A 25225-nucleotide genomic window follows, 5' to 3' on the forward strand; every position below is an offset into this window, starting at 1 on the left:
GGAGAGGCCATGGCTCACGGGCCCAGCCGCTCCGCGGCATGTGGGATCTTCCCGGACCAGGGCACGAACCCGTGTCGCCTGCATCGGCAGGCGGACTCGCAACCACTGCGCCACCAGGGAAGCCCCTAACCCTTCTTAATACTCAGAAGCCAGTGACCGTTTCCATGGTGACATGGGCCCCTGGTGCCATCTCCTAGAAAATACACAATAGGTGGGTTCTGTGTGACACGGTGAGTGGCCTGCGTCACCAGGAAGCTGTTTTCTGCTGCAGTTGGTACAGGTACAGGCAAGAAGGTCCGTGCAGCAAGGAATTTAACGGTGCCCTGTGACCCAGCCCACCCTCTCCGTATCGCTCAAGCAGAAACTGGCAAAGAATTCCTCTGACCATCAATATTACCTGGTCCTTTTTGCAGGTCGTGACACAGTAATAGATTACGAGACCAAATGTGTGGGTCATCAGCAGCATATAAAAGAAGGAGAAAAGATCGCATAGAAAAAATCAGATTGCAATACACATGGTGAAAGTAACTTTTCTTTCAGGCGTGTGTGTGTGTGTACGCACGCGCGCTGAGTCATACAGTAAAATGTATTTCTTTCTTGGTGGTCAAAATATCCAATTACCACGCTCTATGGCATGTTCTGCTTGGACTTTACAGTGTCACTGCCACCTCTCCTCTGCTTTCTCTTACAGGTATGCAAAATCCAGTCAGATCAAGACTGTGTCAAGCAGCAAGATATTTTTTAAAGGAAGCAGATTTCGATATAGGTGGGTACCCATGCTTCCATTTCGATGATGGGGCTGGGTTGGGGCAGCCATTTGCGTTGGAATATGATACTTATAAATCAGTGCACTTTGGCCTGTACCCGTTTGGGTCCTCCCTTTCCACTCCACTCATTTCTTATGCCCACAGGACCCCTTAAACTCTATAGTAATGTTCCCTCGTGGAGGAGGAGAAGGCACGGATTCCTAGAGCTGGGTCAGACCACTGTGAAGTAAAAAAAAAAAAAAAAAAAGTGTGCGCACCCCTCCCCTTCCACTCTGAGTGTCTGTGCACAGACACTGTGTTTCTGTCTTTTGCAGTGGCAAAGTTGCCAAAGAGGTGGTGGAGGCAAGCTCCAAAATCCAGAGGGAGCCTCCAGAGGTGCACAGGTGAGTGGGGTGGTCCCCAGGGTGCCGGGAGATTTCTGGGGTGGACAGGATGTAAAGGCTGGCTTCGCCAAATCTGCTCTAACAAGAAGGAGAGTAAGGACACCAGCTGCCTGGCCCTATGCCATTATCAGACCCTGATTCCTGGCATGGCACTCTTACCATCCCCCATATCTCACTCAGACAGATTTGGCTGGGCTCCATTCTGAGTTACTTGCTCTGTGTGGAGTCACTGCCCTGATTCAGCCTGCAGGGTCACGGGAACAGGCGGGAAGTGTGTGAGGCACGGGTGGCTGGGTTATCTCCTGGCTGAGTCCATTGTCATGTCCTCTTAGAACTGCTCTCTCTTCCGGCCTCTGTTCATCAGACGTGGCCAGTTCCCATTGGCCCAACTCCTTCTAGGCTATGTCACACGAGGGGGTGGGGTACTCATCTCTCCTTGGACCCTTTAGTCCCAAAAGCCACTTAGAGGAATGACGAACTTAGTCATTAGTGGGTCAAGGGTACGCTTCTACATTAACATGGCAATGTATGTAATTCTTAGGAATGAAATATTCTCTTGATCATATTGTACTTCTTACCACCACAGTTTACACAAATCATTGTACATCTTAAACTTCAAACATGCTAAATATCTAAAGCAGAACATTCTTATCCTGATGTTCCCCCTTCTGAAGGCAAGATCATCATAAGATATATTCTTTAGGAAGTTCCCACACAGTGGTGGGCACCGGTCCCTCCTTCCCCATCTTTGAACTTGGAGTCTTCCTATGCTCAGATATGCCCAGTCTCCTCTATCTCCAAGGTGACCCAGTGAACAGGGTACCTCTCACCTTGTCCTTGGGGCTATCAGGCAGGAGGAGGCCTTGGTCTCTCAGAAGTGCAGCTAAGCCAGCCAGTGTGGGCATCCAGACAGTGGAGCAGGCCAGCGTGGGCTCCCACACAGGGGAGCAGGACTTCAGTCAGCATGGAATCTTGTGCAGATGTGTACACAGAATAATTCATCCCTGGCTTTGGGTGCCCCAGTGGAAAGCTGTCACGTACAAGTCTGCAAAGCAGTGTCTCCTGCTTTGAGAAGCAGGAGAAAACTGTGGGCAAGGGGATTTGGAGCGCCTTGGCTGGGACACCTTGGTGCAATACCTGTGGAAGTCTTAGAGCTTACTACCTGTTGATGACAATAGTTATTTTTTAATAGTCTTTTTATAACCCCTCCTCTGCCTCAGATTGTGGTTACTCAGTGCAGCAGAAACAAAAAAGAAGAAATAATTGAACATATCATTTAAATGTTTCCAGAATCTTTGGTCTAGAATGACCTCAGGGATGACTCAGTTTAATGATTCTATTTTACAGATAAGGGAAGTTGAGTCTCAGAGAAGTTAAATGATTTATCTGAGGTCATAAATATTTTGGTGGCAGAACTAAGCCTAGAACTGCAGTGTCCTGCTCCTGAGTCCTATATCCTCTTTTCTGTGTTGCATCTGCCACCCTGAAAGCCTCTGCATTCTCCTAGAAGCTGGGGGGCAGACCTACCCCAGGGGCTCAGCTTGGTTTTATTCTTCCTGCTTGAAGCTTGAGTGTTTGATCTTAAAATAAAAAGAAATACTCGATTCTGGGGAGTCCCCTTAATGGCACAAACACAAAGTAGGAAAATGTTTTTAACAATATACTTTCAGGGGGCTTCCCTGGTGGCGCAGTAGTTGAGAGTCCGCCTGTCGATGCAGGGGACACGGGTTCGTGCCCTGGTCCGGGAAGATCCCACATGCCGCGGAGCGGCTGGGCCCGTGAGCCATGGCCACTGGGCCTGTGTGTCTGGAGCCTGTGCTCCGCAACGGGAGAGGCCATTACAGTGAGAGGCCCGTGTACCGCAAAAAAAACCCAATATGCTTTCAGAGAGACATATTCCAAATATGCAGAGCTTTCCAAAAGCCCATAGTCACCATCGATGGATGATGGTTAATGAGATCAGAGAAGAATTTTTTAAAATACTTCTCTTTTAAATTTATGTTTGCACAATTTATGGGAATTAAGGCTTCCTAGGTCAAGGCTTCTCAAACTGTAGCTTGAACAGGGATCACCTGGGGATCCTGTTAAAATCAGATTCTGATTCATGAATCTGGCATTTCTAATGCTCTCCCAGATGATGGCCACGTGGCTAGTTCATGGCTTGCACCTTGAATAGCCAGGCTCTAGATAACTGCTGGGGGAGGGGGTGAAGGGAGCAGATTGGCCCTAGTGAAAAGCTTTTTCCTGGAGTGGACTGAACCACCAGAGTGGATGGGAAATGAAGCATCCATCAATTTATAGTTTTTCTTTTCTGGAGTTTTCTAAAATCTCCCAGGATATTACTGCAAACAAGGCTCTATAGGCCCATTCGACACCGGTTCACATGTTCTTTCTTGCTCTTCCTCTACCCGGTTTTACCTGTTTGTGAAAGCCTATTGAGTTCACATCCTCTGGATGCCTCTCTGGTCCTCAGTTCTTTGGCAGTATCTCTCAAATCTCTGACATTACAAGGAAGAATTTGTTTAAAGTAATAATACAGAGTAAGCTCTGGGAGGACGAAGCTTGTGCCTATCTTGGTTATCTCCATCTTACCCATCAATTAACACAGTGCTTGGCTATAGTAGGAGGTCAGTAGATATTTGCTGAATGGATGTATGCACTAGGAGTGTGAGATGACAGCTTCACATCTGTAATTTTCTGAGACTTGAGATCTGTCCGTGGTGCTGCCCTGGGGACCTCGCCCTCCCAAGAGGCAGCACTGTGGTCAGAGCCACAGTGACGTGTGTCACTTTCAGTAGCAACTTCTTGTTCCTTCCCAGTAGCTGGTTGCATGGTAGGAAATGTTTCTCTTACACAATTATCATATTTTCGAATTGTTTTGACTTCTTTGATGTGGCTCAAAAGTGAGAGTACAGTAATGAGCTCTCTTTATCTGGCAGTGCTCAGAGAGGCCTGCTAGTCTAGAATGGTGATGGTAAGACTTCAGTTATCTCTCCTCTCACTTGAGATTCTCCACGTCAAAGGATAGCCAGTTCATGGACTCCTACTCCTGCTGAGATGTGTGTGACACAGAGAAACACACACAGACTAAGAACACTGTCTTGGGGTTTTTCTTTTTTTCAAAAAGAGAAGAAGCTCGCTCTCGTGTTAGCTCATTGAACTTTGCTGATGACAGGATCCCCAAGTGGAACCCTATTGGCTGGCTACTTGGTGAGAATCACCTGCCCATTCCAAGGCCCAGTGAGGCGGAGGGCTGTAGCTCTGAGAGTTCAGGGTCGGCTCTTTAAGCCTCCTGGGCATAGAGCCACCACCAAGGGATACCCAGAAACAGCACTTGTACCTGAAATGAGCACCCATCTAGGAGTCATGAATGGGTCTAATCTTGGCTGTGTTGCTATGTCTTGCGTAAGTCACTTAACTTCTCGGATCATCAGTTTGTTCATCTATAAAATGAGATTCTTATATCTTTCCCCGACTTCTAGGTTTTGTTATGGCCATTAAGATAAAGGGTATGAAAATTATAAAGTACCATAAAAATGTGAGGTGGTGATATTATTATTATTATCTCTCATCCCAAAATGGGAAGCTAGAACCTGACAGACACGTTCACACTGAAGTCTCTTCAGATGGAGTTTTTTACTCACAGGCCAGCAGCGCTTCCTTTCATTCCAAGGAGTGGTTGCAGTAACTCCACTAGCCTCGTATTTGTTGCTCGATTTTATGCCACCATTTCTTGAAGCCAGTCTTAGAACTGAAGCCAGTCTTAGAATATACCTGCAGTTGCCGAAGGAAACCTTTCTACTCAGTAGAATCCTTAACGGCAGTTTCACTCAGAAACTGTCCTGTGCCAGGAGTGCACGTGAGTGGGCTGCAAAGCGGGTCAGGCATTTTGGCCGAGTCGGCTGGTGCCTGGACTCCGAGAGCGGGGGAACACAGCACGGACCCTCACCTGACAGGGAGCAAAAGAGCCTCCATAAAGGCTCGCTAAGGGTCCCTCCCTGCTGTGATATACATAGTAATTTCTGGGGGAGGGGAACAATGGAAAATGAGCTTTTCAGAGGTCAGAAAACTACATAGTCCACACAGACATGGCAACATGTGCTTTGCAGAACTAGGATCACAGTCATGAAGGCCACAGGGCTAATGGAAATCCCATGAAAAGCTCAGACAAATGAGAAACCTTCACAATAAAAGAAGTCATTGCTCATGGTGAATTTTAATCCCCCCTTGTTATTCCTTCCTTCCTTTCTTCCCCCTGCAAGGAATCCCCACCTCCACTTCTTTCCCTGTAAACCCACCACCCCTGCCAGGACTTACCGCTGACATCACCTTCCCTGGGAGGTCTTTCCTGGCTCTCCCCTCACTCACAGCAGGATCACATGCCCCTCTCTGGTGCTCTCCTGGGACCTCGGCCGTCAGTCAGTCTCTTCCATGAGATGTGTGCTTTTCCGGCTGTGGCTGTAGCACATTAATGAGTCATGAAGTGAAAATAGTGGTCAAGACCAGCACTTTAAATGAAATTAAATAGAATGGAAAGTAAAACATAGCGGCTCACACATAGCAAGAGTTACCGTTGTTGCATGAAACATTCTCTTTAGCTGTGTGTGCACTTGCGGGTGTGTGTGTGTGTGTGTACAGAGATATGATACCAAATGTAGTTTCTAATGTGAGTCTTGATCAAAAAAGTTTGAAAGTCATGGTTCTAGAGAGTAAGTTATTTAAGGTGAGGACCATGATTTCCCAGAACAATACATACATACCAGCTGCAAAATAAATGGTTGTAGAATGAAATAATGAAGAAAAGAACTCCATGGTTAAGCAAGTCCTTATAAATTTCCTTTCCAGTCAGTGGCAGCTGGTGGGGGGGGGCAGCTTTTAACTCTAGATGCTAACAGCTTCTTCCCTGTCCAGCTCCTATGCCCAACAGAAATGCCTGGGCTGTAAGGCGGTCCCATCAACTGGCCTGGAGAACACCTGTGACAGTCTGAAATGGCAACTTAATGCCAAGTTTACTTCAGTTTCAAACTGAACACCCCTTAACAAGATGCCAAGGGAGGTGCTATAAGGCACATGAGAATGGATAGGTCAGTCTCTGCCCTTAAGTTGCTTTATCAAGGTAGGGCTGATTAGTACCCCAATAATTACAGGGCGACAGAGGTGACAAATGTGACAGGTTGTGAAAGAAGGGACAGTAGTGTGAGAAGGAAGGGGGAGAGGGAGTTCGTTGTGAAGGCAATCCAGGAGGGCTTCAAGAGAAGGAGACATTTGACATCATCTTTGAAGGATGGGTTGGTTTGGGTTTTGACAGGAGACATGGGGATGGGAAGGGTGCTGAAACACCCACCAGAGGTACCCCACGTCCCTGTCTGTCAGGGCAGACAGTGTAAATGGGCTTCCTGGCTATCAGCCAGTAGGCTTGACGAGACACCTTTCCTTGCCATCTACTGCCCATTGAGCTACTGACATACGTGTGCTCCTTTCAGAAGGAGAAAGTGGAGCTGAGTTCTGTGTTTGGTTCATGAGTGGGGTGTGAATTTGAATGGGAATATTAAGCATCGATATTAAATGTTGGACATCCAACTCATGGCTATGGAAAGCCTGTGGCATCTGCCTGGCAGAGTTTTTTTGTTTTTGTGTTTGTTTGGTGGTTGTTAAATTACTTTGAGCCATGCCCTTCATTCACTTTTCTGCATATGTAGTTCAGTGATACCTGCCTCTTGTGTATCTTTGTTGCCCATGTCTTTTCTCAATGCCTTGTCTTGTCACATAGCATGTCCAAGTCTGACGATATGTGGAGAAATACGTTTTCTTTCACTGTGTTGCATTAGAACACATGGACATTATACCACGTATCAAGACCTTAAGGATAACAAGGGCTGTGTGTCTTAAGTGCTGTGTCATCTTTACCGCTGGCCTAATGCACTGTGTGAGTCTATGGGCAGTTCCCGGCTCGGGTAGCCAACTGAGATGGAAGGGCCGGTGTTCCCAGTTGAAACCAGTTCCCTCCGGCTTGTGTCTGTTTTCAGAACCAACATTACTCAGAGCCGCAGTTCCCACTCCTTGAACAAACAACTCATCATTAACATGGAGCCCCTGCAGCCCCTGCGGCCGTCCCCCAGCGAGCAGGAAGAGGAACTTCCACTGGGTGAGGGTAAGTACACTTCCTTCCAGAGCCTGGCATTGCAGGCTTACCCTGGGGGAATGAGGGAGGCACCAACCCTGGGTACCTTGGGTAATGGGTTGGGGTAGGGGTCAGAGTGAGTCATAAGCTGTGTTTTTAGTAATTAAACTCTTCAGAGCTGGAAGACTGCATTATATTGAGAGTTCTATCAGTTTCTCCTGGAGAGAGTTCACTGGTACAAAGCGTTCCAAAAATTACAAGTTAAAGCAGTAGTGGTGTTAGACCCGTACTATACAATATGGTAGCCATTAGCCATGTGTAGCTATTTAAAATTAATTTTAAGTTAATTAAAATTAAAAATTCAGCTCCTCAGCCACATTAGCTAGATTTCCAATGCTCAACAGTCACATGTGGCTAATGGCTACCATCTTGGACAGCTCAGACCAAGAACATTCCCATCATTACAGAAAATTCTATTAGATGGTGATGTGTTTGACTATAATCACAATTAAATTAGTGGTTGTAACGAATTCTCCACAAACATCTCTACACTGGTCATCCCCTTTCTGCCTCACCATTTCTGTGTCCCTTAATAAGAATTCCCTTTTCCACAGGGCCTTGTCTGACAGTTTTGATACAAGCTAAAATATATACGGTCCATTTCAGCCCCAAAGTTGTTATATTTGTAAAGGCTATAACATGTGTGCTTCTAGGCTTCTTTTTTTGCTGTTCAGGGCTTTCCTTCAGGGAAGAATCTTACCACACTGCTTACCGCATATACCTGGTGAGGCAAATACCACTCTCATTAATTTCAAAGTAAATTTTTAAAAATTCACATAAAATACAATTATTGGAACCTTGAACCCAAACATAACATGCTTTCCTTAAATTTATGTGATTTTAATTTCATCATTTAAAATCTGGGTACTGGGCAGTTTCAAGAAGGCGGGTCACTGTGTCCCCGAGAGATCACCTTTACCTGCAGCTTTAAGTCAAGAATCCCTTCCACAGGGGAAAACTCTTCAGCCCATAATAAGATATGGCTTAGGATGCACATATCCTTGGGAGAGGTCACAGCAGCTGATTCACACTGAAGCATAAGGGGTTTCCTGAAAGGAAACTTGAATGGTTGGAAGGAGGACTGGGCAATGGGATGCCATAAATTTCATGGGTGGAAGGGAAATGTGCAAGATACGAAGGATGGGGTCTCAGGAGACACCTTTATCCCCAGCTCAGCCACAGGACGATGATAACCAGAACGATCTTGTGATAATCGCCTTCATGCTCTGTCTCAACAACCAACTCCGTAAGCTCCATGCTAAATTAAATTTCTTAGCCCAGGGGTCCGTGGGTCCATGTTGCTTGTCTACATGTTTCAGCACCTTCTCCGTTTTTGTATGTTCCTCAAAGTGCAATGAAAGCAGCTTTTGTTTCTGATCACTAGTGATTTTCTGGGATTCCTCCCATATGTCTGGAAGTTGGTTTGAGTGGAAATCATTTTTTCTGGAGGTCAGGATTAACCCAAGTTTGAATGAAGGAGGATATGGCTAATGGAGAAGAGGAGGGGAAAATAGATAACCCAAGCTTAGGATTGTGACTTTGCCTTGTCTGCAGAGATGGAAGCCTAGATGGGAATAAAGCTCGGAAGACCCGTTACCATGGGGAATATGGAAGCCAGGCCACTGATGCCTTGTGAGCACCCTAGATGTGAAGGGGAGCCTGGGCAAGCTTTCCCCGGACCCTTCATTCCATTCAATTAATAGAAACTTCTGTTTTGCTCCATTTTCTATAATGAGGTTCCATTTCTAAATACTAGCCTTGTCATTAACATGACAACTGTGTGGACAAGAGACTTATGCATTATAATTAACTGCAATAAAAATTTAAATTTCCATAATATATGATAGGAATCCATGAGCTACATTTTCAATTTTTCCAGTTATTTAAAATATGAATCTTTAATTCTTTCACCAGCTGTAAAGTCAAACTGATGGGTTTCTCTGTTTAAATGTCCAAAATAGCTCTATAACTATCTAATAAAATCCTCTTTTCTAGGAGAACTGTCCCCTTATGGAACATCTTTGTGGGTTTTGAAACTCAGGCAAATCATAGCAACTTGCAGGATATAGAATCAATTTAAAAGGAAGAGAAGTAGAAACGACAGTATTGTTAAATGCCCAGTATATAGAAAGAACTTCCCAGTCTAGAAAAGAGAGCAAAATCTTCTTAGGTACCGTGAAATTCAAAGTTATGATTCCCACAGTCAACATAGCTACGTTCTTGATACCCTTATATCTCAGTTACTATTTTAGAGTCAAATTCTGCTTCATGTGTCTTGTCTTTGAGTATCAGGTAATGGGATTTAAACATTCTATAGGGATAAATAGGTTATTTAATAGCTCTATATGTCTCTGATATATGAAGAGAAGAGAGGTAGAGAATACAGCTTTCAACAAAGATGTCTCCACTTTTGTGGATGGGCAGATGCAGTGTGATGAATTTAGTTTCACCCTTGTATTTTGATATTGCAATTTTTTGTGTCTGATCAAGAGCCAAATTGAAGAAATTAGAATTTCACTCCTTCCTTAATACAACAGCTCTGGCAAAGATGTGGTGTACAACTAAGTAGACCATACTTAGCTGTGAAAGTTGCTGTGGCCCTATGAAGATGAAGATACTCTCTTTTCCCTGGAGACTCACAGCCTGTTGGGGAGACAGCAATGGGATCACAGAGGTGAAGTGTAGGTTCTACTTCTGCTGATTGGGTTGCATGCTCACTTTTCTGTGTGCCTCACGAGATACTAGTGCCTCAGGCTGCCTGGAGAGCCTCTTGTTCCCTTTCAGTCTTATCAGAGTACATGGCATAAAGTTGGGGGCACAGGAATGAATGGATGAGACTGACAGGCAGAGGGAGTTGTGGGTGGTCTAGTCAACTTGCATTGGATGCTTGTGTGGCTTTCAGGGAAGAGGGGTCGGGAAGAATGAAAGGTGAGGCAGAAAGTTAGGGAAGGACCAGATTGTGATGGGCCTCACCCAAATTGCTGGAGAGTTTAGACTTTAACCCAAGGGCAGTTGGAAGGCACTGGAGGATTTCAAGCATGGACCTGATTGGAATTGTGTTTTGTATCTCTTGTGTGTGGGCAGAGGACAGATTAGAGATGGGTATGGCTAGAGCAGTTTTTCAAGCTCAGCACTATTGACCGTTGAGCTGGATAATTCTTTGTCAGGGGCTGGCTTGTGCTTTGTAGGACGTTTAGCAGCATCCCTGGCTTCTATCAAGTAGTACCCAACCAGTCTGGACAACCGAAAATGTCTCCAGGTATTGCCAGATGCCCTTGGGAACAAAACAACTGCCTGAGAATTACTGTGTTGGAAGCACAGAGACCCCACAAGAGCCACTGCAATAGCCCAGAGACTAGATTAAACGAGGGTTGAGCTGAGGCAGAAGGTGGGATGGGGAGGAGGCAGTGGGCTCTAGCTAGTAAGCAGCAGAGTTGTTGACACACGTAAGGTGCCTGTGGACTCCTGTCCAGGTGCTGCCCTTGTCTCCAAGAACTTGAGAGGGAAAAGACCTTAACCTCTTTGGAAATGAGACTGTTCTGAGACACAGGAAGGTTCCAGTGACATGTCAACATCAGAGAGGCGATGGCAAAAATGATTTCATTTAGATATTGGAACCTTTGGAAGAGTTAGATACTTCACTGAGCTTCAGACACAGAGTGGAGGAGACTCAGACATCTCTGCTTACCTTTGACGTCGTTATTCCTCGTCTCTATACAGTGGCTCCGATTCTTGTTTGGGGGATTCACATCACACATTTTGAAACTGGATCGATAAACAGGTGAAGGTTGGCAGCCTGAGCCCTGTTAAAAGAGTTGTCTGATTAGGAATTATTAAAAAATCAGATTGGGAGAAGAAAGAAGGACCTTAACCCTGACCCTTGGAGTCACCGTCTCCTGGAGGTCATGGGAAGGTCCTGGTGCCTTGTCTCGCGTGGGTGCCATGGTGGTGACATCTCTGCTGCCGTCATGACTCTCGGTGGTCCCGACCACCCATTTGTCTGACAATCTCTTTCTATTCTTCCTGGAACTTCAAGATTCTCAAAGACAGCTGGAGAGAGCATGATTGCCCAGATGAGCTCAGGGGCGTTCTGGGAGAGAACGCGTAACCCCGTTCACCCAAACGACAGCTGGAGGATTATCTCTGAGTTGGCTGTGTCTGTAGAGAAAAAACAAAATCAGTTCCTAGGCACCACTAAGCAGTGAGAAAGTTTTCAACGTTACCCCACAGTTGCTCAGCTACAGGATCCAAGTAGGTTAGTGCTGTGGAAAGCTTTAGATGTGAATAGCAAACCATTTGAAAAGTGCCACTTCGAGTTTATGAAAATTTCCGGAGAAGAAAATATTGAGAGTGGAAATTGTTCCGGGTGAAAATGACATTTTCAGGAGTGATTAATCTGAATATATTCACATGCAAAATGGAGTAGGGTTCCCACAGTGTATACAGCAAAATGCTTGCATGTTTTATTAGTAGAGTGTATTTTTCGTTAAGGAAAATAGATTATGGTAGAGAAGGGGAATGGAATGTATCACGTGAGACTTGGTAGCTGGCAATTATCAATGCCCGGTGAAGGTCACTCTTGTCCACCAGAGTGATGGTGCGAGCTAGCTTCATTAAACAGGCAGGAAACCATGCTTTCTTCTCCTTGGTAGACACAACTAAATAAGAGTTGAAAACGTTTGACACCCTCCTGCTGGCAAAACAAGAGCACAATGGAGACACCAAAATTTCCATAAAGGAATGTCTTGGGGATGGCAGTGTGATTGGTTTGAGGGTGGCTTAAAGCTGCATTTGCATGCGACTGAGAAAATGTCTATGTCGATGAATAGATGGGAATTAAGTAGGGCAGTAAAACTAACTCTCCCGAGCCACACTTTCGCACTGTCCCTGTAGTGTGTATGTGTGTGTTTGTGTGTGTGCATGTGTATGCGAGTGCATGTGTGTGTCATGGATGTGGCTCTGTGTGGGGTGGGTAGGGGGCAGTGGGGGTGTTTTAAGGGTCATTTACAGTGTCTGGCTCTAACCATAGGTGACTTAAGTTGGTGTCATTGAAATTCTAGAAAGTCTGTATGTGAACCTGTGAAGGCATTTTGAGCATATAAAAAGTGTATAGTTCTCATCCGTCAAGCATGCCACACTTGTGACCCCGCCCTGCTCCACCCTGACACTTAACAGGTGACCCGCAGGGCCAACTGTGGTCTCCATGTGCAGGTTTTTCTGTACCATAGCAGGCAGAGCCTTTCATACCCTACACAGTTGTTCCAATCCCATCACTATTGGAATCTCTAACAGCCCAAGGCTGCCATGGTTACACTGACTCCAGTGAGTCTGGTCTCCTCCCTGGTTATCTGATATGAAAATTTTTCTCCCTCTTTTCTTCCTTTGTAGAGTTCCATGGCCAGGGCTCAAACAGATTTACCCTCTTCTCAGGGTGTCAGAGTCTCTCTTCCATGCCATTTTCCCCCATGTGCCAAGTAATTTCTTCCTTTTGGCTTAGGGTATGTCAGGATATGCGTTGGGAGTGACGCACTGGTCTTTTTGAAATTTCTTTTATGTTATGTTTCATCAAACAGTAGGATCTGTTTCTAAGTCCTGTGGGGCCATCTTTCCCCTGTGGTTACTGCTACCTGGTGACAGCAGACCGTTAGCACCAGCTCTAATTACTCTTGTCCCTGCCATTGGCTATTTGTTTGTATTTTCTCATTATAAAACTAATTTATCATCTTCTAGAAAATCTAGATAGAATAAAAAAGCATAAACAAGGAGAAAAAGACCACCTTCCAGATTGTCCTACCTGCTGGAGCCAGTCGATGTTAATGTGTTAATAATTTTTGTCCCTATGTGCTTTAAGGCCATTTCCGTCATCTTGAGTGTAAATTTTTTTTAATTCCTGCTTTGTTTGCTTAATGTTGAAAACGTGAGTGCCTGAAAACATATGATAAATTGAACTATAGGTCAAACCATGAATTGGGAGCATATTTAATGCGAATGTGGACAAATGGGTTAATATCCTGAATTAGAAAGAACTCCCACAAAGTGCTGTTTTAAGCATCTTTTTGGCATTGCTCAGGTTTGGGCTCTCCCAAATCTTCCAGTTAATGGCACCCTCGGTCTCCCACTGCTGATAGGCATACAGCAGCCGAACCTGCTTCCACAGGAGCTAGGAGCCTCCGCAGAGCAGAGGCCAGCTTCTGGTTTTATTTATAACTGCAGTATCGGATTAGCAGAGCCAAAATTCAGAATTCTTTATCACATTTATTGAATTCGGGAAGTTTGGGTCGGCAACTCCTCTAGGGTAGGAGATGCCAAGAGCAACTTAGGGAAAGAGATAAAGGCCTCCTGAGTGAGCTCTGCAAATTCGTATTTGGAAGCTCCTCAAAGCTTTCACCTTCCCCTTTGGTGCTTTTCTTTGGAGTTGGTGTCATCTTTGGAACTTTGGTTTCTGGTATTTACTGATGACTTAACGTACCTGAAAGAGAGCTTTGTAATTTGAAGCATTTACACTGCTGGAAGGAAGCTAAATGCCTTGTTCCTGATGCAGTTTAAGTTTTTATCTTACATGGATTTGGTATTTTACATCATACGATGCCAACATGTGCATCATTTCAGTTCTGTAGTTGGCTAAATGTGATAATTTGTTCATTTTAAGAAATATCATATTCCTCAGCATACACACAGCAGTGCTTTGGATAGCTGCTCTGTTTCTGCATTGATGCCTTGCACCAATGGGGAAACACAAACTCTGGTCTCAGATCATCCACCTTTGGGAGCATCATATTCCTCGTCTCTGAGACAAGAAGATAGGACTTGAGCACCACTCAAATGCTTTCCAGCTCTAAATTCTTCAGTTCTTTTGCTTCATGGCAAGGTTAGATTCCAGGACTATGGTTTGAGGTCTTTCACAATAAGTATGCAAACCTGGGGCCAGGAATATTTTTCATAGTTTTTGGGGGTTAGAGGGAATGTTAAGGATGTTCTAGCACAAGGGTTTGCAAACTGGCCGGCGGCCCACTGCCTCTTTTTTTTCTGGCCCTAGAGCTAATGGTTACATTTTACACGATTCTATCAGTACCTACATAGTACCCTTGATTTTACCTCTTGGCCCACAAAGCCTCAAATGTACTATCTGGGCCTTTAGAGAGAACGTTTGCTGAGCCATGATGTAGCACACCCCCTCTGGATTCTACAAATGAGAAAGCTCAGAGAGAGGAGGCTGTTTGCCCAAAGTCACGGAGCTGGGTGAGTACTGGGGTTGGGATCTGGTCCTGTTTGTCAAATTCATCTAGAACAGTTCAACTTCTCCTTGCAAAATCAGAACCATTAACTACGGAACTACATTTAGTTTTCAATGACAACAAATGAATTATCAAAAGAGACATCTTATCCTATATAAACGTGGGGAACCTCTGTGATTCAGTGAGAAGAGCTGCTGCATATTCGGGGCAGGGTTTGAGCGTTTGGCCTTCAGTCACAGCCTGCCAGGACCCTGTGACTCCTCAGAGACATCCAGCCCACCAGGAGCATCACCTTCCCTGGGCACCAGTGGTGGTGAGGCTGTGGACGCATGTGCCACACCAAACAATTCCTAGGAGACCCGGGTTGCAGGGCAAACAGCCTTCGTGCAGGAAGGCTCTCTCCCCTCTGGGAATCACGTTCTCATTTTAAAGCTGAATTTGTTAAATAAGGAATGGCTCACTCCGGGCCTAGTTCTAATTACTCATAGCCTGTGTTGAGAATCTTTGTCTTATTAGTGAGAACAACTCAGTTCTGAGCTTCCCGAATCGCTGCTCCGGCTCAGGTTGGCACTTGGCTGCCACACCTGAGTATTAATAATCAATTGCTTTAAAGGATTCAGCTGGGATAAAAAAAAATATATGTCAGTCAAGTGCCCCATGAAGTAATCTGGTCACGGTCCTTGAGGGTTAGGATGTGAGCCAGGGGAGAGTGTCAGCATACGAGCAGCTGTGACAGCCGGAGTGTGGTCTGTGACAGGGGAGACATTCTGCTTTGGCCCTTGGACAAGAAAACATTCCCACCACATCCCTAAGAAACCGCAGGAGAGGAAAAGTGAAGATATTGCTAAACCATTGTCATTAGAAAGCAGAGGCTATCATTTTCTGGATTCCACAGTCAGCATGGGGTCCTATTTTCTACTGTTTCTGTTAGTGGGTTGGTAGTGAGTGTTAAGTAAATGTTCTTTGTGATACCCAGGCTTACATTGAGGCAGGAGCTCACAGAATCTCCCTCCCACCTCTGTTGTTAAGACCCTGTGCCAATCATGTGAAAGAAAGTGTTGGGCAGTGTAGGCTAGTTCCACTCTTTTAGGGAGGCGTCTCGGGCAGTACGGGCAGGGTTCAGAAAAGAGGCTCTGGTCAGTTGACACAAGGCTGGATGTTGGGTGTGTCCACTGGGGTGCATGTCCAATGCCATCTGCAGAGCGGTGCAGCTTTTCTCTTGGTTTGGTTGATGGAGAATTGGAGGCCCTAGAGCCACGGCTTCCAGACCCTGCATTTATACAATGGCCCGCTGGGGTGGAGGAAATAACTATCCAGATTTCTATTGGGATTTTACTTTTATCACCTCCTCAAAAAATTTCTATTGCATAGGTTTTATCATGGATATAATATATCAAGAGAACTGTACCTGTATCCAATTTATAAATAAATACTCATTTTTTCATAAGTATGAACAAACATGTTTCCCCCCCAAAAAGGTTTGGATATAGCTGCTCTAGATCTTACCGATGAGTACACCAAGAAGAAGAGGCAGGGCGTGTTTTTGAAACTCTCAAATCCCTGTTCATGCCAAAACTCCAGATTCCTAAAATAGATGTGAGATCTATGTGCTCTAGTTGCGGTGGTGACATGCCATTTTACATGCTTTTGGTCCTTCATGCTGGTAAACCAGGGTGAGTCATCCGAGCACAGGCTAGACCTTTGCTAAGCTCTTTGGTAGGTGCTGTGTCACTCTCACTGAAGCGTTCTGCGGTGGCCCTGAGTCCCCGATTTACATGAATGCTGGACTCTCTTTTTGTTGTTGTTGTTGTTATTGTTTCAAAAAGCCTTCAAATTCTTTATTTTATTGAAGTACAGTTGATTTACAATGTTGTTAATTTCTGCTGTACAGCAAGTTGATTCAGTTATACACATACATACATTCTTTTTCATATTCCTTTCCATTATGGTTTATCACAGGATATTGAGTATAGTTCCCAGTGCTATACAATAGGACCTTGTTGTTTATCCATCCTGTATATAATAGTTTGCATCTGCTAATCCCAAACTCCCAGGCCATCTCTCCCCCACCCCACTCCCCCTTGGCAACCACAAGTCTGTTCTCTATGTCTGTGAGTCTGTTTCTGTTTTGTAGATAAGTTCATTTGTGTCATAGTTTAGATTCCACATATAAGTGATACCATATGGTATTTGTTTTTCTTTGTCTGACTCACTTCACTTAGTGTATTAATCTCTAGGTCCATCCATGTTGCTGCAAATGGCCTTATTTCATTCTATTTTTATGGCTGAGTAGTATTCCATTGTATATATGTACCACATCTTCTTTATCCATTCATCTGTCGGTGGACATTTAGGTTGTTTCCATGTCTCGGCAATTGTGAATAGTGCTGCTATGAACACAGGGGTGCGTGCGTCTTTTCAAATTATAGTTTTGTCCATATATATGCCCAGGAGTGAGATGGACTCTACTTTCTGAGTATACACAGGACACAACCTTAGTGGGGATCCTCTGGTGATGGGAAGAGCATGGGATAGAGACTGAGAGGGCTGGGGTTCATTCATTCACTTGATAAACAGTTACTTCTTCTCTGGTATGTGCTGGACACTGGCAGTACCTGGATCTTATTTCCTCTTTTATAAAACAAGGTGAGATGGTTTCTAAGTTGTCCTCCACACTCTGACTGTCCTTTAGTAATTCTTCCCCATATTCCTGCTGTTCTTGATTACATGCTTTTGGATCACTCATCATTACCTCCAAAAACAAAAGGTATAAACATCTTCTTTTTAAATGTGGTTTAATGAAACAGTAAGCCTGTGGCACAATGATCTATAAAAGCAGGGTTACATTTTTCCTTTATTTTTTGTAAGTTGCAAACTTCCAGCATAAAATTGAAAATTAATAGCAGCTAGCTTAAAAGGGAATATAAAATGAACACTTCCTCACTTAAAAGAGCCCTCACCTCCTTTAATGTCTCCTCTTAGCAGAGAAGTCCAATTTGGGAGCTTTTTAGTCCCCCCCAGTCTCCACTTCAGCATAAAAAAAAATGTGAAAATGGGCAGATGGTCTGGCTGAAAGAGAAATAAATAGGGTTTTCAGGATGACCCACGTGGTAATCTGAACACAGACTGGATTTTGCCATTAAAGGAAGGAGTGTCCATACTAGAAAAAAGAGAGCAGCCCTTGTGATCTCTGGCTTGTCAGTCTCTGCCTGAGCCCCTCTGCAGCTGCACCATTTGGCCCCTAAATAGAGGCTTAGCCCCACCCCCGACTCCAGGGCCAATCCTACCTTGCTCTGGGAGGGAAGGAACAGGCTGAAGCCCAGCCTCTTGGCTCAGGCTGTGAGTCCTGCTCTCTCTATTGCTCTGCCTCGTCTTCTCCTGGTCCGCCTGCCAGCCTTGCTCCCTTCCTGAGTCTCTGCCCTGGTGGTGCCCCTGGTACTCTACTCCTCCAGGACCTTGAAGGCCCCTCTCCCTGGGGCTAGGCCATACTCTGCCGGTGGACAGCCTGCGTGGTGCTCCCTTCCTGTCTTGTGTTTCTCAGGGCCATGTTCTGTTCCTTCTCAGAGCAGACTCTTTCCCAGCACTGGCCCCATCTTGAGTAGAGGGGTCTGATCTTAAATGCCCATCGTCTCCGGTTAAACTTCTCTCACTGCCCAGTGGTGTCATGAAATACAAAACTGTCAAATCCATCAGCAAAATCCTTTTCACTTTAACCTTTCAAATATACCCCAGAATCATTGCCACTGCAACCACTCCAGCTGCAGCCACTCTTGTCTCCCTCAAGAGATAACAGTATCTCTGCTTCTACACTGCCCACCTCCCCCGACCCCTGTTTTCCACACAGCAGCCAGGGTGATCTTTTATAAGTGGAACTTGGATCTAGTTAGGTTCCCTATGAGGCCCTGTGAGCTTGATCCCTACCCACCCTTAGACCATTTCCTACTGCTTTCCTCTTGAATCTCTGTGTTCCTACCACATTGGTCTTCTGACCTTGTTGCCACCACAGGGCCTTTGCACAGCTGATTTATCTACCTAGAAGGGCCTTTCCTCTGATCTGTGCATGACTGGCTGTTTCTTTTTCTTTTCTTTCTTTTTTTTTTAACGTCTTCATTGGAGTATAATTGCTTTTGGCTGTTTCTTTAAGTCTTAGCTCAAATTTCAGCTCTCTGGAAACCCTGAGTACCCAATTCTGAGTAATTCTCCAAACCTAGCCATTTGTTCTCTCTTGTGCCAGCACCCTGTTTGATTTTTGTCAGAGTGTTTAGCACTATCCAGCACTTCTAATTTACTTAGTTGTCCTCTCGTTTGTTGACTGTCTCCCTCAACTAAAATGTCAGCTCCACGACAGCAAAAACTTTGCCTGCCCCACCCTGACATTGTCCCTACCACTTAGAGATGTTCTGACACACAGTAGGAGCTAAGTTAATGCTTGTCAAATTAGTGAGCAAATGAATGAATGAGTTCTAAATGCAGCCAGGACAGCTTTTGTTTATGTAAAAGAAAGCATATAAGGAGAATATTCTCCTGGGATTAGGTTTTGCCAGAAGCCAAACTTGTTCTGTTTTATTTTGTTTTTGTTTTTAATCTGAAATCAAAAGCTATAATATACATAGTCATTGTAGAAAGTTTGGAAAATACAGAAACCACAATTCAGGAATTTTAAAAGCACCTGCAATCCCCTGTGTTCAGACTGTGGTATGAATGTGTATAATCCATTCTATATATTTTTAACAAATATTGGACTACACTAGAGATACTATTTTGTAATCTGCTTTTTCACTTATTAATGTAACATGAACATTTGTCTATGCATTAAATATTCCTCCACTATTTTAATTTTAACGGACGTACATTATTCGATCACATAAATAGACAAAAATATCTTTCACCCCCTCCATCTCCTACCTAAATTATATATATATATGAATGTGTCTTACGTAGCTACACAACTGAGTATAACCGTTTTTTAAAATCTTTGAGAATTTGAAAGGCAAAACTTAGAGTGGTTGGACATTTTTCTTGCATTTCTTGCCATTTGTGTTTCTCTTTTGAGCATACAACTAGAGTGTGAGAGAGAGAGGCCCTTGGCTCGTGTGCTGGGTGAAGGATTGGGTCCTGCTGCCTCTAGTTTCTTGGTTCCCTAGCAGCAACACAAGGAGCCCATAGTTCCAGAAGAGCCTGTTTCGTTCAACAGGGAGACACAGATGCCTGTTTCTTAATACCATCTGCAGAGCTGTTGGGAAATATGGAAACAATTGGAGTTCCATTTACTGATGCAGCCCAATTCAATTTCCTTTACTCGGAGAAAAATGGTTCATCTGTAATGGCGACTTGTGCCTGGAGGGAGTGAAATAATACAGCAGAAGTGATGAGAAAACAAATTCATCCTGGACAGAGACAAAGGAAGTCGATTCTTGGCCGAGAGTTCTCAACAGACGAAAGGAGCCTGTTCTAACTGGAGCCAGTAAGGACAGCGTTGTCACCCATTATTCTTACAGGAAAACCTCTGGGCACTGACATCTGACAACACTGCACTGTGAATAGATTCCCTTGATACATCTAAGTTATGGAACATCGGGCAAATTTCAAGTCCTAGGTTTGACCAGGATAGAGGAAAAACTCTTTGTTGATGTGGAAGGAATAATCTGAATTATAGGTCATCTTGGTCAGAGAGAGATGGCTTAAATTCTTCTCCAAGGAAATTCCTCATGCATGTTTTTGAAGAATGCCATATAGTTGTGAAATTCCTGGTCCCTGTCCAACATCTGTGGGAGATTGTCACCTGGTTTCATGTATGGACAGCTGTGGAAGGTTTCCCTTCATGTTACCATCACCCCTATAGAGGGGTATCTATAGGTATTCAGGCCCTATCTTTATTCACAGGGTTTTAAGAGCACCATGCGCCAGTGAATAAGAGTGTCTCCTATAGTAGATAAATCAGAGAGGGAATGGACAGTTCTGCGTCTGCACAGTCGATGGGTGGCTTGTTGGGTGGTGACTCCCATAAGGCTCCTTGGTGCTGTCAACGGATGGTACCTGATCCTTGGAGACTGGGGTCTCTTACTTTACACTCTCCTCTACTTGTAACCCCTTCAATTTTCCTTTTACTCAGAATTCTGTTGTGCAGTCTGCAGGTTGAGGAGGTCTTTCTGTCTTGGAGAATGGTTTGTGAGATTAATGGCTAAGTATTTGTGGTCGTTGTTGTATTGTTGGGTAGGTTAGGTTTGCTCTCTGGGCTGAGGATGAAGAAAAGGCTTCCAGGACTTTTGTGAGCATAGGTGAATTCGTCAATTAACATTTTAAAACATTGCCTTACCACGGTTGGAAGACAGTAAAGCTTGCTCTTCATTGGTGTTTGGAAATGGAATAAGGAGCCGGGATTCTAGGTGTGGTGTTTTCACGACGAGGGCGACCTTGACCTCCTCTCTGTTTCTCTTGGATTAGCTTCCTTGTATTAGAGCTCAGCCTCACACTGCCACCCTATACTCTCAGCTGCTATTGGCCACCTCCACTTGGACGCCACACAACAGCTCACAGCTCACACATCAAACTTAATGGGTTTACGACTACACTCATGTTCTCATCCTTCCCCAAATCCCAGTCTCCAAACTGCTCCTGCTCTGACTTGGTTAATGACAGTACCATCCATGAAGTTACCCCAACCAGAGAGACCTGGAGGCCATCCTTGCCTTGATACCCCTCCCATGCTCCACATCCACTCGGCCACCACCGTCAAGTCCATCCCAGAAGTAACTCTGACATCTGCCCGGGCTCTTCAGCCTGCCGCTACCGCTTCATTTCAGGTCCCCTCTTCTCTTTCTGGGGACACTGCAGTATCTTCCTTATTGATCTCCCTATAACCCATCCTGAAAACTCCTGCTAGAGCAATCACCCTTATTTGAAGTAGTTTCTAGAACCTCCTCATTGACTGTGGAGCAGAGTCCAGCCCCGAAAGGTGTTCATGGCTCCTCACAATCTGGTCCACGCTCACCTCTCCAGCCTTATTTCCCTCCTTTGGTCCTGCTCAACCCTCTCATCATTCTGTGAATGCAGCTCCCCCCGCACTGCCCCAGTACCACAGGCCCACGTGGGCTCCTCTCTGCTGGTTCCTTTACTGGGGCTGCTCTTCCAACTTCCCTCTGCTCCATCTGCTAGATCCATACTGTTAAGTGGCTCCTCCTCTATGAAATGCCCCTGGCTTAAAGACAGAACTAATAGCTTTCTTCGCTTTCATTCTTGCATTGATTCTTCTTTTTAGCTTTATTGAGATATAATTACATATAACATTGTGTAAGTTTAAGGTGTACAGTGTGTTGATTTGATACAGTTATATGGTGCAAAATGTTACCACCGCAGAGTTAGCTAACACTTCCATCCCATCACATAATTATCATTTCTTTCTTATGGTGAGAACATAAGATCTACTCTCTTAGCAACATATAAGTATATAATACTGCGTTATTAGCTACAGTCACCATGCTGTACGTGAGACCCCCAGATGTTGTTAATCTAATAACTGGAAGTTTGTACCCTTTGACAAATATCTCCACCACCACCCCGCCCCGCCAGCCCCTGGCAACCTCCACTCTGCTGTCCGTTTCCCTGGAGACACCACTTACATTTGGTTTGTGAAACTCCTCTGTCTAACCATTAGTTTACATGTCTGGTCTAACTGGGTGCCCCTCCCTGCACAGTGCCTGGTATCTGTTCATTAACGGGTGGATGGTTGAATGGAAGGTGAGCCATTCTAGCCAACTTTTCTGTTCCTGACCCTAAGCCCTAAGATTAAATATAAGCCATACTATGGAATAAAACAGAAAAAAGTTCAGAGTTCTCACCTGCTTCCACTGAGAACTCGTAAGTACAATGCGTATTTGTAATACATTAGGCTTTTTCTGTCATTTAAAAATAACTAGTGAGGTTTTTTTTATATTCTTTGCTCTAACTTTATTTTTTAAGGATTTAAACATTTCCCTATTGGAACAGAGTATGCTCATTTTAAACATTTAGGAAGAAATCTTGTAGTCAGTTTTGGGGGGCAGGAGCTAAATTCATTCTTCGGAAGATAGAGGCAGTGGCCCAGCAATACTTTTATCTTAAGTCACAAACATGTTTTTTAACTTTTGTTTCTTACCCAAAGCTGACTGCTTGGAATGATATGCTCTTTCTTGTTTGGAAATAAGATGGAGTGTCAGGAAAATATGAGGAAGTGTGAGAGGTTCTTAGGCTGTCAGCAGGCCTCTTGATTTTCAGTCTCCGGCGGGTCCTTTCATGGCTTTTTCTACTTGGCAGAAGAGATTTGGAAATAAAGACTGAGATGCCCATTTCATTGCAGCTAGAGCATCTCATGCTACGTCTAAGGCTTTCGTAGAGTTAGACTTGTCCTGCCCCTCACCCCACTGTGGGTTTCCTTTCTCTTTGATTTGTTTGATAGAATCTGGATTACCAGAAAACGAAAAGAAAAAAAAAAAATCCTAAAAGACAAAGCATTAAGCAAATTCACTTGAGAAGTTACTTAATACCTTTTCTCCTAAAGCTCTAGAGAAGTTTCCAGCATTATACTCTGGGACCTAATTGGGAAGGTTATTTAAGCAAATGCCATTCTTCATCTTTAGATTTTCCATTAAGTGTGTGGAATCTATCTCTATTTGTTAAGATTCTGTGGCCATGAGAAATTATCACTAAGCTTTTGTTCTAAATTTATGAGCTAAAAGTTCCAAGAAAATCCCTACTGGGTATGTTTGAAAGAAGCTCTCTGACAGTTTGAAGTGAGTGAAGTGACCAGATGTGTGTTTTTTAAAACTTGCTTTGTATCTAGATACTCTGAGGTGAATGTGTCAGAGCGTGAGAGGGCAGATGCATCAGACTCCAGTGAGGTGGCTGAGACTGGGAAGTGGGTGAGGAAGAAGAATTAGGAGGTGGAATTGACAGGTGGGTGTTTGTCTAGATAAAGGGTGAGGGAGAAGGAAGGTTCAGTGATGCTGTGTGTTTGGGGGAAGGTATGATGTTCCTGGAAGGCACTCCTTTATTTTTGTAGGACGTGGCTCCTAATCTTTAAGCCTCTGTTTCCTTATCTGTAAAATTTAGAGATAATAACCCTAGTTAATACGGTAGTCATAAGTATTAATTGACCCATAGCAACAGGATATATATATTTTTTTCTTTTTTAACTATGAAAAAGACAAAGGTACTCTCAAAAATAAGATCAGCATTCCTGAGAGAATGTATATGAAGGGCTTAGAGCAAAGCCTGGTGCATATCAAGCCCTCAGTAAGGGTGACCTATCATTACTCTAAAGCAAAAGTAATGAAGACGCTGATTCAGGTGCCAGAAAGAAAGCCCCCAAACAGACTTCCGTATGCCAGATAAGCATTCAGTATATGATAAGGTATCCTTGCATAACTGGGATCCTTCTGTCTCCTCTTAAGATGTAGGGGAAACTGTCACCCTAAGATGGTCTTTCCCCAACGGCTCCATCTGAAGCTTCACCCCCAAAACCACTCCTGCCAAGTTATTGATGACGATAACATCCTTTTATTCCCTTCATAGCACTCATGCTGTCTTGTCTATTGGTTGGTTTACCTGTTGCACAACTATATCGCCCTCCAGGAGGGGGCCGAGACCGTGATCAGGCTCGCACTCAGTGTGCTTAGCACGCTGAAGGTGCTCAGGGAGTATCTGTTGGATGAATGAATGACTAGCCAACCAGTCTGTGAACCGGCTCACCTGGATGCGGGCTTGTCTGTCCTTATGGAGCATCTTCTAAAGCAGCCTTTCATGGACACTCTGTCAGAGAAGGAAGGAGGTGAAGAGCAGGCAAACTGAGGCTTGCTCAGATCTTGGTAAATAGCACTCAGAAAGTCAGACCCTGAAGAAAATATTCAGTTTAAAAATTTTTAGCTCAAAACATCACACACGGGCTTCCCTGGTGGCGCAGTGGTTGAGAGTCCGCCTGCCGATGCAGGGGACGCGGGTTCGTGCCCCAGTCCGGGAACATCCCACATGCCGCGGAGCGGCTGGGCCCGTGAGCCATGGCCGCTGAGCCTATGCGTCCGGAGCCTGTGCTCCACAACGGGAGAGTCCACAACAGTGAGAGGCCAGCGTACCGCAAAAAAAAAAAAAAAAAAAAAAAAAAAAAAAAAAAAAAAAAACCATCACACAGAATGATATATAGCACAATACGCTGGTATTTTAGGCTTTGAGGTTAAAATTTCATACTCAATTATGGCTTCTCTAGACCTCACCAACTTGCAAACATTTTAACTATATTTGCAACCCTTTTGAACTTAAAGCTCCTGCAGGTCTGGTAGGAAATAGAGCAAATTTCAGCAGCAGTTTTCTCTGGGCTGTCGCTTTTGAGGGACTGTTGGGATCTCCACCCATTTCCTAACTTCTGGTAGTTCTCCACTTTCCTACACTGTGCAGATAGTGCTTTTTTAAAATAATAAGAATAATAATGACAACCGCCTAAAGTTTTATTTCAAAGATATTGACACTGAAAGGTTGGGGGGAAGAGTGAGGGACAGGACACGGGGAGGCAGGAAGGGAGAGCAGGGCAGTGTCTGATGGAGCATTCTGTCTGTATTTTCTGCCCGTCTAGAAGTCATCACCAGTGGCCCGAGCGGACGGAGAGAGGGCCCTGTGACATTCTGCCCGCCT

The 25225-nt window shown here is 44.5% G+C and overlaps 1 protein-coding gene across 3 annotated transcripts in view; it reads left to right on the plus strand.

Moving 5' to 3' along the window:
- The window catches only part of FRMD3 (FERM domain containing 3), a 313237-nt gene that overhangs the window by 249446 nt on the left and 38566 nt on the right, over window positions 1-25225 (plus strand). For all 3 annotated transcript variants that reach the window (XM_027094154.1, XM_027094155.1, XM_027094156.1), the window contains exons 11-13: window positions 692-766; window positions 1082-1150; window positions 7177-7301. In XM_027094154.1, coding sequence (XP_026949955.1) covers window positions 692-766; window positions 1082-1150; window positions 7177-7301 — 269 coding nt within the window. The remainder of the gene's footprint in view (window positions 1-691; window positions 767-1081; window positions 1151-7176; window positions 7302-25225) is intronic.

The sequence above is a fragment of the Aethalodelphis obliquidens genome, unplaced genomic scaffold, assembly GCF_003676395.1.
Source record: "Aethalodelphis obliquidens isolate GAN/ISIS:26980383/991018 unplaced genomic scaffold, ASM367639v1 scaffold88, whole genome shotgun sequence".
NCBI lineage: Eukaryota > Metazoa > Chordata > Mammalia > Artiodactyla > Delphinidae > Aethalodelphis > Aethalodelphis obliquidens.